General features: G+C 40.4%; 1 protein-coding gene across 3 annotated transcripts in view; it reads left to right on the top strand.

Moving 5' to 3' along the window:
* UCHL3 (ubiquitin C-terminal hydrolase L3) overlaps positions 1–16,590 on the top strand; it is a 52,852-nt gene that overhangs the window by 24,373 nt on the left and 11,889 nt on the right. For 2 of the 3 annotated variants that reach the window (XM_019529788.1, XM_019529789.1), the window contains exon 6: positions 12,521–12,730. The exons of the other annotated variant lie outside the window; for it this stretch is intronic. In XM_019529788.1, coding sequence (XP_019385333.1) covers positions 12,521–12,730 — 210 coding nt within the window. The remainder of the gene's footprint in view (positions 1–12,520; positions 12,731–16,590) is intronic. 3 annotated transcript variants of the gene reach the window in all.

Genomic DNA, 16,590 nt, shown 5'->3' with positions numbered 1-16,590 from the left:
TAGATAAATGTGCATGCACATTTTTCAAAACATGGCATTATAGATGCAAAACCAATTTTTGCTGTATACCCCTTCCAAATGTTGGTGTTTTCATATGCTTCCACTTTCTGTCTACCAAGTAAAAACTTCAGCTCCAGGAACCTACATTCAGCTAAAAGATGAGACATCTGTACTAAGTGATCCAGGACACCTCAGTTGCTGTATAGGAAACAGTGGCCTCCCCATTTTGTGGCAGTGCAGCTTAGGCTCTGTACACACATTCAGATCATCCAGAAAAACAAACCTGGGAGAGTTGTCCTGAGAGAGAAACTGACCTGTATAGGAGTTCAAACAGAGAAGCAAATAGTGTTTTTACACAAGCTCCAAGGGTAGGAGTGGGGGGAGCGCTTTACAGTAAAATGGCTTCAAGAGCTGATTTAATTAAAGCGCCCATGGCATCTCATGTATCAGTGTCCTCACTTCAAAAGGGCAGCAGGGAAACTTTAAAGCTCATTAAGCAAGCTTTAGTTAAATGCCGCTGCTGCCATTTGAAGCACAATGATGCTGATGCATGAGATGCAGAGGCTGGGTGGAACGCACTAATTAGCACACTCCGGGAGACTATTACTCAAGTCTTCTCCGACCTGCTGTAGTTACAGTGTGTCAGAGCAGCCTCGGGGCATGTCTGTAGGCACCTAAAGTGCCTGCAGGATGGATGCTGGGCTAAAGCAGCCCAGAGAGCTTTGCAGGCTCTCTTTTTTTTTAGTGAATGTAGGCAGGGATTGTCAGGGAAACTGGGAGCAGGGTTTGTGTTATGCAGTTCTCCAGCCATCTCCTCCCATGTGCCGTGTTGGAGCCCAGCTAATGCTGGGTAGGATATGCTTGTATGCTTCCTGTCACCCGAGTGCTGCAGTGTGATTCAGGCAGGGAACAAACCAGGAGCAAAACGCACCCTCTAGGTGCATCAGTGTTGGGCTTCTCCAGCCCGAAGCACTCGCAGGGCACATTCTGCTCCCTGCTTGGTTGTGACTGATGCAGCTCTCCCTCCCCTGTGGGACAGAGAGGGAGAAGCAGCAAAGCACATTGGCTACCTGTACAGAATCTGTCACCTGTGAGAGATTCTCCAGGGAGATGCTTCATTCTGGTTGTTCCCAAGATACTTTTCTCTGAGTGGCCATATTACTTTGGGAGAAAAATTACACTTCTGTGCCTTTGTGGTTTCTCTTAGGAGAGCAGGGATTCTCCTTGGACAAGCTGAGCATATGTCCAAGCCTTTAGATAATCTCATTGATCCTTATCCAGAAAACTCTGGCAATAGTGTATCTAGTCTTTAAACAAAATAGACCACTGTTTTTAACTACTCTTAAATTGACAGGATAGATCTTGAATTCAGACAGTTTAGGTATATATGTGAATGCATGTCTGAAGTGCTATTGTGGTTCAGGAATGTAACGATCAGAGTTTTTAGAGACTGAAGTTAAAGCCTCTCTATTTACTGGGTTCCAACTGGGCTGCTTCCTTAACTGAAACCATAACTGCAAACCTTTGATTGCAAAGTTGTTTAGCATGCCCTGAGAACAGCAGTGTTCCCTGGAATGTAGTATGCTCAGATTTTAATTATGATAGCAGTAGTTAACATTGGAAATTGCAAGCTAAAAAATAATAGTTAAATCAGCTGCTGTAAAACTCAGGTTTTCAAAGGTCTTTGGTTTGTGTGGCTGTTATGATTTACTGGTTGAGAGGACATGAAGGAGCTTTCAGTTGCTTTGTCTTCCCAGCTCCCATGGAGTGTATGGACTTTGTATTTGGATGTAGCCCACATTTCTTTAGGATTCTCTCCTCTCTCTCTCTCTCCCTCTGTCCGTCTCTCTCTGTGTCTCTTCTCTCCCTGCCCCCCCCCCAGCTGTTCATGTGATTTGCCTTTTATCTTTCCCAAGGTTTCAGTTACATTCATCTCCACTCCAAATATTGGTCATAATTATGATTTTTTTAAAAATTGTTAATACTGAATAATTTGTCTTGTATAGGATATGAAATTACGGTTAGTTGTAATATGTATTATGAACAAAGATTAATTTTTAGACATACATAAATGTTTCACTTACACTTCTACTGAAAAAATTTGTGTAGACATCCTGTCTATCTAGTTGTTTAAAACACCTGACTTCAACAGTTGATATATTCAAAATTCAGTTACTTTCATAGTTTCATAGATGTTAGGATTTGGAAGGGATCTTACAGATCATCAGGTTCAGCCCCCCTGCACTGGGCAGGAAAGACTGCTGGGGTCAAATGATGCTTTTTGAAGATTGCCAGGGTGGGTGACTACCACTTTGATTTATCATTTTGCACTGTTTCTTGCATATTGGAATATATGAGAGAGATGCAACTGCTCCAAGCATGTGAGGAAGGAAATAACTATTTACAGTTATAATACAGAATATGCTAATATCCTGAGTTTCTAGGCAGATTCTTATTCATGAAGCTCTTACATTCATAAAGAAATGCTGTTTCTGGTTCTTAGAATGAAGCAGAACTATAGAGGGTATTTAGACTCGTAAGCCAAGAAGTGCTTAATGCTATCTGGGATAGAGAATAGCACTGAGTTGTGCCATCAAAGAGTTGCCTCCTTTAGAAACTAATGAAGTGATACTATTTTTGGACAACCTGTCTATTTAAATAAGAAGATGTATATTGGGCAGGCCATAGTGGATTTTAATTCTTTTTTTTCAGAACCACACTTTCTGGAAAAGAATTGGGTGTTTGAGAACCTGATGAATTCAGGTAGTCCTGCTTCTCTTAAGGCCATTATATATTTGTATATATTGATCCCCCAAACTGGTCACTGTAATTATCTGGCGTGGCTTCCTACAGGTCATCAGTCATATTTTCAGTAGGAATCCAGACTGAAATATCTTTGAGACAAAATAACTATAAAACCAGTAAATTAAACATGAAAAGGTATTTAGGATTCCAATCTAGGTATTTCTCACATTCTAGGTCCTACAAAAATATTTCACTTACTAGTTGCAAGAACACTAATTTCAGTCAAAAATTAGACTGGCCTCTCTAAAATACTATATGCACATTGGTAGAATATCTTTTGGATGGTAGAAAATGATGGGTGTTATAACTGCTGTTCTTAAATATCACCTGGTGACATTTCCTTCTGCTACTGCAAAAAGCACTTCAGCCAGCAGATGGCAAGCTGGTTATTTTAGAAACACTCACTATTCCAAGCATTATTGGGGAATGACAAGCTCATGGAGCTCTCTGTTGGGAGAGAGGTTAATTAAAAGTAATCTGAAAGCCCAAATTAATTAAAGTAACCGCTTGGGAAAGCTTGAAGTGGTGTATAAATACTAAAACTAGCATATTTCACACAGTATTCTCAAGTTTTAAAAAAAACTATAGGAAAAGGATAAAATTGTTAGAAACTTTAGTTTTTGAAATTAACTGACAAACTGTATTACCTATTTAAAGATAGCATCTGGGCAGGAGCCACAGCTGTATTACCTGTTTAAAGATCATTTTGCTGACTGTTTCTTTAATGACGTTCACTGAAAAGCTTGTGTAAAGATAGTAAAATTTGGTAGCTGTAAAATCTTTTGTGATGGAACCTCATAGTGGGTGCATCTACACGAGACACAACATCACTGTAGCAATGTAGCTCATTGCTATGGCAACGTAGCGTTGGTGGGCATGAACCATGACGCCGACGCTACTGCACAGTAATTCATTACTGCTGTGCAGTAGGGTTGGAAATGACCCATGCAACGCTGGAACTATGCAGCTGGGCTTGTGTAGACACGCCCAGTATCTACTGTTGAGTGTTATGAGTGTCTGTTACCTTAAGTAGTGTTCAAAAACAAAATGAATATTTTAATTTTGTCATCTGGATACTTATGCAGGTGCACACTGTATGTGTACAGTGCTCAGTTCCTTCAGGTTGAACATTCAAACTACTTTATCTGACAAGTTGGAGAGTTGAAAGGCACAGTTCAGAAATTGAGCAGCCCAGCACAATGATTAAAACAAGGGACATTTGTCATTTTGGTATGCTATTCAGATAGTATTTGTGTAGTGACTGAAAAAATAGCAAAAAAAGGTCTTGTGCAATAGATGTGTACATATCTTTTGTAGATGTGAAAACTGCATTACAAATGGACTCATCTGAGGCCTGACTATCAGTAGCAATGCTAAAACTAGAATTTGGTAATTTTTTTTTTTTATCTTTAATCCATTAGATCACACTGTCATTTTTTAACCAGTGTCTTGAAGTTTGAGAGAATACCGTAGTATCAAAGTTTCCTTCAGGAAGTTCTCCTTCTGAGTTGAGGATTACACAGCATTTATCACTTTAAATTAGTATTTGAGTAAATTTTCCTCTTTGGAATATAATTCTTATTCTTGTATACTTTGAGGGAAGTATACAAGACTTGTTGACAGGTGGTGGTATCATGCTAGTGCCATTAAAAGACTTGGTTTCTGGCCTTCATAGTGGAATCCAGAAGTCTGAGTTAGGTAGGCTTCTGGTATAGTACCTGGGGAAAATTAGGCACACCTGAATATACAGATCAGCCAACAGAAAGCATTGAGCTCAGTGGTATATCTGAACTTGTAACCTTTTCAGAGTTTAGGTACCTTTCTGGGCTTACCAGCAAGTATCTCTACCCATAAAGGATCTGGGGCCTGGAACTCTCTTCATAGAACGGATGTTTACAGCTGTTTTCCGAAAGTATTTAGCCGAGCAGTGTTTTCTTTTAAAACATGTCTGTCAGAGTGAGTGCCACCCACTTGTATATATCCTAGAGGCTAGAATAAATATTTTATTAGGAAGTGGAAGACCTCACCTTTAAGCTATCCTCAGCCTTGGGGATCATGATGGGGAACATAAAGGAGCAAGTTCTTCATTCAGGGTTGTAGTTGAATATGCAGAAGTCCAGCCTGATTTGTTTCTGAAATCTAATCTCCTGCAAGATCAATTCCAGTCTTATCCTCATGGTTGAGGATTGTTCCATACAACACTAAACGCTTGCTTTTGCATTTCTCAGCTATCTGACCATCTCTGGTGATATGTACCAGATTCCACCTCAGATGACTACAGTCCTGACTGCAAACAATCTGTTCTCCAGGAAAGCATTCTCTAAGCAAGAGAATGTTGCTTTTCTTGTTCAGTCCTACCTGACATTTTGTGGAGTGCCCAGTCTAGTGCGTGCATAGGACTTCCTTTCCTCTCATCACACCTGTTGGTGACTAAACTGGGAAGCTCCATGATCTCCAAGTGCAGAGTGTCTGGACAACAGAGGAGAAGTGACTCTAAATCTGTCCGCTGGAATTCAGTATGGAGACCATGAAGCTTTCATCTGATATACATATGGGCATCATGTACATAATCATGACGTATCACGCAACTCTAGTATTTGCATCAAGAAATGGTGATGAATGATAATTCTCCACTTGTGAGAGTAAGGGACTCTGTTCTTCAGTTAGTCTTCCTGAGTCAATTCTCCAAAACTAAATTTGAAGTATTAGATGTCAACAGGAAGCATACCAGTCCTGCTCTATAGACCTTTACCTGAGCTCCTTCAAGAGGGATTTTTTTCTTTATCTCCTGTAGTCAGGAATCATTCTGTGCATCTTCTCACTCACATTACTTACCTTGCAAGAGCACCCACAGAATTAGACAAGATGGGGCCTTGCTCCTGTTGGCCCCTGTGTGGTTGCAATGGTTTTCAGGTGCCAAGACATTCTGATGTCATAGAGGGAACCCCGGGATTGTGTTTCTGGTCATAGACCATTTACCCAAAACCACACTCTGCATCCAGTTTGGATGCTAGATAACTTTTTAGGAATAGAGTAGAAATTTTCTTCACAGGTCAGAGACGTTCTTAGTGATTAGCAGAAAGTTGGAATGAATTGAGTCGTCCTAGTTCTGCAAAGTTAATTATGCACTGTGTAAAAAAAAAAAAAAAAAAAAAAGTACTATTCTACAGTTTTTTGAGTTGCATCCATTGCATCCCATACTCCTTTTCCTTTCTGAGATCATTACACTGCAATATTGCGGTAGTGAGGGAACTGAGTAGAAACGAACACTGCCTTCTATCCCTTTGCAGAGAGCATGAGTGAGAACAGGGCCATGGCATGCTCTACATACACTGCCAAGGAAAAATATCTCTGAACTTGAATGAATGAGATGCATGCATAACTACACTGAAGATGTGGATCTGGACAACACATATTGAACTTTAGTTAATGCTAACTTCCTTTCTTCTTTGAATTCTCATGGGCTGATGGTCTTTCACTTCTTGGGCAAAAGTTAGGCTAGTTTAAAAAGGGGCACACCATGGATATCTATATTTTAAAAGAAAGTGGCAGCTATGAGTGTACTTTTTTGAGAAGTCCCGTCCTGTTGGTCTTAATTAGAGTAGGGCTGTCCGACTTCTGAATGACACCCTGGCCTCTTGGGCTGATATTGTGCAGGTTGCACGTAGCACTGTGTGACTCGGGGCCCTCCCTCCCTAATAACCACATTGTGGTGGTGGTACCCACAATTTGAACCATGCCACTGCCTCCACACCCAACATACTATGCTGCATACTCCCCCTCCAGCTGCACATTTCTTTGTGCTACACAAGGTCCCCAAGCCATGGACTCCCTCAGCCCCACAGGCTGTGCCCCTCACTTAGTCCCAAAGGGTTGGAGCCAGTGGCAGAAACTGAAGAAGGAAGGGGGAGGCTGGTGGTGGCAGCAGCAGGAGTGCAATGGAAGGAGCAGAATGCAGACTGTAACCTGTAGGCCACCGGTTGAACAATGCTTCATTAGACCATCTCAGAACTTCTTGATTGAGTCCCTACAGAAGTAAATGCAGAAGAATGTCGAGTTTCTGGATCCTGATGGGCTTAGGTGATGTGATGCTTAAGGCAGGATTATTCCTATCCTCACCATCCTATAAAAGTCCTTGTCTAAGCATGTGTGGGTTTGTACATACACTTTTAATCTTTCTGGAAGCTGAAGAAATTGGTGCGACTTCATGATCAACTTGTCTCTCTGGAGTAGTCTCTTGTGGGGTAGGGGAAAGGCAGGGAGGGGAAGAGGAGCTGGAATACAGGGAAGTAAATGGATCAAAAGATAATATTTGGAAGCTAAAAATAATATTGGACCTTTTAAGCTGTTTCAATTGAAACTCGTTTATCAAGGGATTTATCATCATTGTTATTAGAAGTCTTTCAATTAAGTGGTGATCTTTCTAAAATAAGTCCTCTGTTTCACAAAGTTGTTTTGTGTCATTCAAGATGGGTGAAATTCTGTGGCCTGTGTAATTGAGGAGGGTTCTGATTAAAGGATTTAAGTCCATTTTGTGTTAAAATCAAGGAAATGCACTTGACTGAAATACTAGTATTTTTTTTTTTTTTAATTACAATGAAATTTCAAGGAAACTAAGAAATAAGGAATGCTATGGAGAGCAGTATATAAAAGCATCCTTACCTTCCTGAAAATGTTGCATGCATTTTTCAAAAGAGTTTTTCAGCCTCCATTCCTTTAAGCAAACTTTAAATCTGGATTTCTTTATGGATTGACATTTGCCATTCACAATAATCATATTAAAATTAAAAAGTACTCATTAGATAACTTATCAACAGGATTTCTCCAGCCTAATTCCTTACCTCCATAGTTTTTAAAACTTCTGTTTACTATATTATTTTTCAGGCAAACCATTATTGTATTTACAAATTCATGCGATACTCAGATCTCTTGTCATTGTAAATTGTTCCAGGTGTCAGATGCCTATATCCATATGGAGGCTGTGCAAGGACCTGGAGGAGTCCTCATTAATAGATTTTTTTTTTTTTTTTAGCAGTATAGTAGTTAGTTGGGACATACTACTGTATATAAGTTTGAGTTTTATATACTATGTAGATGTAAAACATCATTCCATCTTATCAGCTTTTTGTGTCAGTCCCTTTTTGCTGTGTAGATCTCAGAAATCAAGGTATCAGTTATAAATGAAGTATCACAGTAATAATCACCTCTGCTGCTTCTCTGAGCCCCCACACTTGCTGCTGGTGTGCTCCGGCCTCCATTTGTCTGTCTGGCTACTTGTTCTTCTTTTCTGTAGAGTTGTTGAGGTCTACCATGGCCTGATGGAAAAACCCATTAAAGTTGTAAGCATTACATTGGACTGTAAGGGCAAGTAAAAGTTATTGGGGAAAGCCCACATTCCTGCCTGTGGTGGGCTGTTTGCCCTTCACACTTGCCCCTGAAGGAGTAGTAGGGGCAGTTGCTCAGTAAGGGCAGCAGTGGGAACAGTCACAAGAAGCTTATTGATCCTTTGTCACAAACTGGGCTGGCTTCACTATTGAGATGCCCTTCAGCTCCACACTCCTCTTTTTTTTTTTTTTAGTGGATAAACAGCAGAACAGTAAAGATTTACCCCTTGAGTAACGTTTTATCTCATTAAACCTTAGACCGGGGTGGGCGAAAGTCTGGCCCATGGGCCAGATTGGGCCTGTGGCAGAGTTCATTTCCCAGCAGCCCCTGTGGCAGCAGCTCCTTCCGGCTATCAATGCGTGACCCAGACCAGCTGCCCGGGCAACCCCGGCCCACCAACCCCACACCCACTGCTGGAAGTAGGACCCATATGGGCAGGGCATGCAGCTAGGATGGGGCGATGGCCAGGAACAGTCTAAGTGGGTGGAGCTGGGGAGCCCCCAGGATCTTGAGGGGGCCAGGGCTGGGACACGGCTGTGATCTGCTGCCTGCATACCCCTGCAATGAGTGCAGATTCCACGGATGGGCATGCAGGGAGTGGATCACAGCTCTGCCTCAGCCCCATGCTGTCGCCGCCCCGAGATCCCAGTCCCAGAACAGCTGTCTACCTAGCCATGTGCCCTGGCTGTGTGGTTTCTGCCCAGATGGTCTCCATGGGAATTGGAGTCCGTCCGCTGGCCAGATCCACCATTTTGCCCTCCCCTGTCTTAGACTGTCCGTCTCAGTACAGGTTTTGTTGTGCCATTCAAGGAAGCTTGCCAGCTTGAGGCATATGGTTTGTATAGTCTACATAAAATTATATGGCTTGCATAAAATTAGAGGTCCCCTCTTCAGAAAGGCATGCCCAGAGTTACCAGTTGCTCTGATAATGACCTTTACCATAGACAGTCTATACGGTAAATAAAACAGCAATAAGATTTTTATACAAGCATAGCAACAACAAAAAATCAAAGAAGGATCTCACTTTGCATCTCTTGCTAAAGTATAGCACCTTTTTCTTTGTACAGAAAACGCTGGTGTTCTCCTGACTTTTTTTGCAAGTGGCTTTTATGCTTGCAGTACAACTTACCATAGCTTCTGCCAGCTAGGGGACTAAATCACCTATGCTTGCAGACATTTTTTAAGTGCTTTACTGTAAGAAAGGGAGTGTTACTTCAACCCAGCTCTGCAGTGTCTGTAAAGATCATTTGCTTCAGCAGGGCTTTTTGGCTCTTAGCTAGAACTGATTCAATCAGCTATTATAAAAGTGCAAACCCCCCCCCCCCCCCCAAAAAAGCGCCTGATCTTTTACAGCCATGGGGCAAGCTGGGTTGTAGTACTGTGCTGCCTCTTCTGGGCATGCCCAGGGCTTGGCACAGAAATGTACCAAGTTTAAAGTAAAACATGTTTTGTTTGTTGGGTTTTTTACATCTGCAAATACCCCTAAAGCATAGGGATTTTTAGATGAAAAGCCTTCTCTCAAACCACCTCTTAAATACATAAACTTATCTACTCATCTGTATTCTACTCAGTTCTTAGGGAGCATGTGTATATTATTATGCAAATAACTCCTTCTTCCCAGATGTGTATCTGTCTTTCAAGCCAGGATCACCTGATTTACAATTATACAGTCTGTAAGGCATTTAGGCTGCTTGCAGACTGGAAAAAAACAAACAAACAAACAAAACCCGCTTAACCAGAAGCAGCAATGCTTTACTTCTACCCTGCTCTTCAGTGTCTGCATAGATTGGGTGCTTCAGTGGGGCTTTTTGGTGCTTTTATCTAAAACTGATTCAATCAGCTATTAGGTAGACGTGCCAAAAAAGCCCCACTAAAGTGCTCAATCTGTACAGGTGTAGGGCGAGCCAGGTCCACCTAATGTGCTGCCTCTTTGGGCATATGCTGGGCTCGGTGCAGGAGTGCATGGAGTTTTAAGTAAAGCACCAGAGTTTGGAGTTTTTTTAAATGTCTCAAGCAGCTTTAGGGATTTTTACATCTTTCCAGACAGACTGCCAATCCAGTTTTCTTCACTATCAGTTATTCAGTGAAGCTTCCTTCTTAATGAAAAATAGTTTCCAATGGTGAAACTAGAACTTTATTACTCTAGTGGAGTGTATTGAAAATACACTTATTGCTGAATTTAACGTACACCTTCTGTTTATACTTGCATGTATCTCAATATGGAGTTAGAGCTGGCTGACTGGTCTCAGCATTACTAAATGGGGAATAATTCATTGAGTGGTGTGGTTCTAGTGGATTCCTGCATGGTTCTTATCCTTGTGCTATTCAACATTTTTATCAATGACCCAGAAAAAATCCATTACTAATACAGTTTACAGAGGACCCAAAGACTAGGGAGTGGTAAACAATGAAGACAGACAGGGATAGCTTGTTAAGGTGGGTGCCAAACAGAATTCTCCTCTTAATTAAATGTAGGCTTTAAAAGTAGGAACAAAGAATGGAGATAAAAGAATAAATGGTGATTCTGGGAAGCAGTTATGCTGCAAAAAACTTTTAGGGTGTTCATGTGGTAGGTCAGCTGACCAGGAGTTTCCAGTGCCTTCCTATGGCTAAAAACTAATGGGATTTTTGGATATATAAACTGAAAGTAGAAAGGTTATATTACCCTCGTGCTTGGTGGTAGTGTTGTGACCATTGGTGGAGCACTGTCTACATTTCTGGTGTCAATTTAGGGAAGATGCTGAGGAACCGGTGAGGATTCATGTAATCATGAGAGAGAGGAAAAAGTTGGAGAGGCTCCTTCTTCATTGAGAGCCTGTTTTCTTACCCTGTGCTATTACCTCTGTAATGTTTCCCTTTGGCCTTTTCTCCCCTGCTTTCTTCTTCCTCCCTCCTCTACTTTACCATTTGTTTCTCCTTTGTACCTATTTATATTTTCACTACTTCCTCTCACACTTTAAGCTTCTCGTTCCTGTTTTCCTGATTTCCAACTATTTTCTTTTTCACTGACAGCCTTTCTTCTACCTTGTATTCATCACTGTAATGTCTCCCTTACCCTTTTTTCCCCCTGCTCTCTTTCCCCCTCCCCTCTATGCTTTACCTTTTTTGTCTTTTTAACTTCTGCCTATTTACATTCTCACTGATACCTGCCACACTTATTGAAGTCTCAGAACAGCAGAGACTCCCTATACCTGAGGAAGGGTGACTATACACGAAAGCTTGCTAAGAACTTCTTTCCAACTACTCAGTTTGTCTAATAAAAGATATCACATCTACTCAAAGAGCCTTGCCTTACTTGATCTAAGCATCTAAATCAAGAATTGAACTCTGGTAATGAGTTCTTCAGTATAGCTGACAAAAGAATATCAAGAACCAGTGGCAGAACGTTGAGCCAGACAAATTCATGCTATAAATAAGGTGCAGTATTTTAACAATCAGGGTAATTAACTGGTGGTGTGATGAATCACTGGCTTTAAAAAAAAAAAAAAAAAAAGAAAATCAAATTTGGATGTTTTTCTAAATGGTACATTCAAATAAGATTGTATGTAGTTAAGTTTTCTCTTCTCTGTTGCACAAAAGGTCAGACCAGCTGAACATAAGGGTCTCTGTTAATTCTGAGTCATTTTGTCTAATAGCAATTACTTGAATGGTTTAACTTACTACTCCTGCTTCCAAGGATATGGAAGACAATGGAGTAGAGCCTTAATCTTAGTGGTAATACTGCTGGTGACTAAGTAGTTCAAAAGAATAAGTGAAACACTTATTTGCTACATACACTTTGCTACAGTGAACTTTCAATTTGTATTACACTCTCTTTAAATTAGAAATATACGAGTGTGAAAACCCTGCCTTGTATTGTGGTATTGATTTAATTTGTTTTGTATCACAGAGCTATACCACATCCTTTTCTTAAATTGCATGAAAAACTCATGGAATGTAAGGGTGAGGACAATACTTTTGTGTGTGTATGTGTGTTTAACTTGTCTTGGAAGAAGTAACTATGACTTAAGTCACCTACTTCCTTCTAATATCTTGCGCATCTATTGCACTTGACATTATTTTATAAATGTGAATAATTTCACTGTTTTTTTACAGATTTTAATATCATACCAGATGGGAATTCCTTCAGATTTGGACCAAGTCCATATTTATTTCCATTCTTTGTCATATTGTTCAAATCCATCCACTCTTAAGCACTACTTGTGTAACAACTTTGATGCCTGTTAAAGTGCAGTATCCAATACAGGGGGAATGGGTGACTTTGCAGCTTCCTTTTTGTTGTCTGCTACAGTAATTCGGCTAAGTGTGTTCTTTTTTAATGTTTATGTAGTCGTCTTCGTCTTTGCCGTCCTCACCATCATCCTCATCGCAGCCTCCGTTTAGCCCCTGCAGAACGAAGGCTACACCTTTGTGTCGCTCTGCATCCCTCTCCTGGGTCAAACGTAATCATGTAGGTCCTGCAAAGGCTACCAGTCCATCAATCCGTCTTCGTCGCTGGCGGCCCTTGATACACCATCCATCTGTTGGGCTTCATTCTGTTGTAAGTGTAGTCCATCTTCAGTCTTTCCTCCTCCTGACATGATTGGCCCTTTGTCATGTAATGTCAGCCTTCAAGGAGCTCTTTTTATTGGGCCTTTTTAGACTGCTTAGGATTTCTTTTCCCAAAGAACCGGAAGCATAAATCAGTTCATGCTTTGCTCTCCTGTTTTTCCACTTAGTTTTTTCCATAGGCCTCATCCAACTTCTTCACTTCATCTTTATTGTCTTTCAGTTGAGTCTGCTAAATCCACTTCCTGGTAGCTTATAATTCTTTGCCATATAATATCATTTTTCCATGTTTTTATTAGACACAATTTTAGTCTTATCCTGAACTCATTTTCCTTAAGTTCTCAGTCTTCTTTCGTGGTCTTGGGTATTTCAGCAATAAGGAAATGTCTCCTATAATTCAAAAGTGGCTTAGGTATTTCATATCTTATTCCTTTATATCATTTTCTAAAGCTTGTTCTGTGGTTGATGGTGAAGATTTTCTATTAGACCATGGCTGCTCATCAAAAACATGCTCCATCTTTCTTTTTTCTCTTCAGTCACTATGCTTAAATATTCATGCACTAATTGTTCAATACATACTTATTTTAGTAGGCAGTTTAAGTTGTGATATCACAGATCCCTTCTAAAGTATGAAATAGAAATGGAATGCTAAAGTGAACTTTCATAAAATCTACTACTTTGAGGAGAGTCTGTAGTTTCCAACGTGCGAAAAAGACATCTTGAGAGAGAGAGATGGGACCTGTTACTTATAACTGGGATAACTTTATTTTTTAATATTTATTATCAGTTAAATTTGTAGCACTGAATTTGCATTTGATGTATGTGAATTCTGAGTAAACTGAAATAAATCTGACCTACAGACCACTTGAATACTCAGCCAGAATAGACATATCTTCCCTGATGTGGAATCCTTCTTGATTTTTAATGAAAAGTGCTGCTTCAGTTCCCAAGTACTTCTGTCTGTTTAGAGTTTTGTCATCATTATTGGTATATATCTCTCTTTCCCAGACACCTGTCAATTTGTATAAAAAAATTTCTCTCTGCATATAAGGCAGTGTTTGAGAACTTCATTAAACTTCCTAGTTCTATACTCAGGGCTTTACCTGGTTTGTAACATGTAACTTGAGAACTGTGGCATTTTCCACTGAACAAATTAAGAGAAAAGTGGTTATATTGTCCTTGATGTTTTCACTAGTATGAATTAATTTTTGGTCTTTGCTCATCTTAATATTTGACTGGGAATATTTTTGGGATTTTTAAGATTAATTTTAAAATTTTAGAAGAGGATTTTCCATAATGGTATATATGAACTGATGGAATATCTAATTCTTTGCCAAAAAGGTAGAATGGGAACTAGTAGAGTTTGGGAGCTGTTGCTTTAAAACACCAGTATAAAAGTTGATTGTAGTGAATATGAAAAGGTTGGAATCAAGGATACGGTTATAGGAAATTCTTGCATGGTGTACTAGTATGCTATGCTGTGAACATAAGTTTTTAGTGGTCTGTCTGCTGTGTAATCCAGGAGTCCAGTTACATCTTGCTTGCTTAAAACATTAAAAAAAAGCACCCTGTCATGCATTTTTATTGAAATTCTCCAATTATAATTTTACTCGGTCCCCCTCCTACATGTTACACTTAAGGTGTGATTAGCCAGGTAAATATACCTGAAGTTGAGACCCAGCTACATGTTCAACCAATTGATAGCTTATTGCTTGTTTTTTCATGTCATGAAGTTATTCTGCAAAAAAGTGTAATAACTTGTTCTAATTATCCTGCTAATTATACCCTTGTTCTAATTACCTCATCAACTGAGGGGCTCCCAGCCATAAGGGAGCACCACCTGCTTCCAGCCCCACAGCTGACAAGGCTCCCAGTGGTGGCAGAGTTGTCAGTTGTGGGGCTTGCATCAACAGCAATGTTCCCCCGTGCCGCCCCTGCTGTGAACCTCATAGCCCACGTTGGTGGGCTCGCAGCAGTGGCACCATGAGAAACACTGCCGTTGCTGCAAGTCTCACACCTCACGAGTCTTGTAGCAAGGACAGCATTGAGCCCCACAGCCAGCAATGCTCACAGCAGGGGTATTGTTCTCCTTGCTACCCCTGCTGCAAGTCGCACAGCCCACACCAGCTGTGGGGAACACTCTCAATAAAGCTTCATGGGGATATAATCATGCTTCCTGCTATGCACATGTGGCCTGGCAGGAGGCACAATTTTGTGGATCGTGCATTAGATCCCATTGCAGCTTCACCTACACATGTAAAGGGGACCTCAGAAAATTTAGGTCGGAGACCTTTGAGTTGGTCATTCCTGACCAAACAAAATTTAACTTGAAATCATGATTTGAACCGATTGCTCATCTGCCACTAAGTTCTGTATCTTCATTCTGTTGCAGTGGACTTTTTGCTCTCTGTGTAACAGATTAAAATTATCCTACCTCATGAAGGCATGTAAGCTGTTTATGAAAGGTTTGTTACTTGTCTGCCATGGTGGTTTTTCTTTTTACCTAGCACTTAAGTTGTAATATGGTAATTCTGCTTACTACTGATTTTTTTTTTTTTTTTTTTTCTAGTGAGATGGTTTTCGTTGATTAAAAGAAGCAGTTAGACTGTGTTGTTCGGTTCCCTTCTAAACTGCTAAATTTGCATAGATAAACAAAGGTTTTCAGTTAGCTCTTTTGCTTTTATGCTTTTACCCCAGTGCATTACTCGTTCAAGGAAATTGTTTTAAGTGGTAGTCCTAGACCTCCTCATGCCACTTGCTTACATTTAATTTATGCTTCAGTCTTAAACACAAGCATGCACTAGTCTTTCCCCATTGGGAGAGTGAACCTTTTAACTGCTGTGCCAAAATATAGTTTCAAATTTCGGCCCAGCACTTTTCTGAATAGTCATTACATTTGCTTGTGAACCCAGTGCTTGCAGGCTGTGAAATGTGGTCATGGGCAGATCAAGGATATTGAGAAGTGGATGAGCAGATGGTGTGGCACATCATCCTGTTTAACATAATACATATTTTTTTTCTCCAGTTAAAGAGAAAACAACAGGTGCTTTAATAGGGGGCTAGCAATATATTATTATTCTGTTCAAGATCAAAGCAAAAATGCATGTAACTAGTGGAATGTGTGCTAATTTAGATGCTATATAAGTGTTAAAAATGCAACAAACTAAGCAAAAATAGTGAAAATAGTCAAAAATATTGTATTATGATTATTAAATGTACATCTCTCATTCAGATTCATCGAACACAATCTAGCTGCCTTGAGCATCTCAGTAGTGCCTCCAATACTTGACTGTTGGTCATTTCTACACCTGCGTTAATAATGCCACACTCGACTTAAGGTTTTTAGCTATAGAACAGGAAAGAAACATTACCAGGAATAGCTAACAGACAACAAAATTACAGAAGAAAAGATGGTATGAATAATGGAACACAAAGACAATTAAAAAGGAGAGAGAGTCACCAACACCTGTGGCGTGGGGAGAAATTAGTAGGAATCAGGGATATGATAGTAAGCACTGAAGTCAATTGAATAGAGCTGCCCAGGCAATTGGATTTAAAGTTTAGGTGGAGCAGGGATCAAAGGGTGGTGTAGTTGCACCGCTGCAACCCTCCAGATTTGTCCTGGACATGGTAGAGTCTATCTAATCAGGTTTTTTTACTGGTGTCCTGTGTTCGAGTCCTGGACTCAGGCTCTTACCTAAAATCACTTTCTGGAAGATGGGGCACTGCTATTCCACAGTCCTTAGCCCCGAACTGGTGTTTGAGGCCTCCCAGTCATTTATGCCCTACACCTAGGCTTTGGGCCTCTTCCTAATGTTTTAAGGACAAAGGCAGGAGAGAAAGAAACATGGG

The sequence above is a fragment of the Crocodylus porosus genome, unplaced genomic scaffold (assembly GCF_001723895.1).
Source record: "Crocodylus porosus isolate Cpor-Errol unplaced genomic scaffold, CroPor_comp1, whole genome shotgun sequence".
NCBI classification, from domain to species: domain Eukaryota; kingdom Metazoa; phylum Chordata; order Crocodylia; family Crocodylidae; genus Crocodylus; species Crocodylus porosus.
Note: the sequence above shows the minus strand (reverse complement) of the source record. Positions and strands in the feature narration are given on the sequence as shown.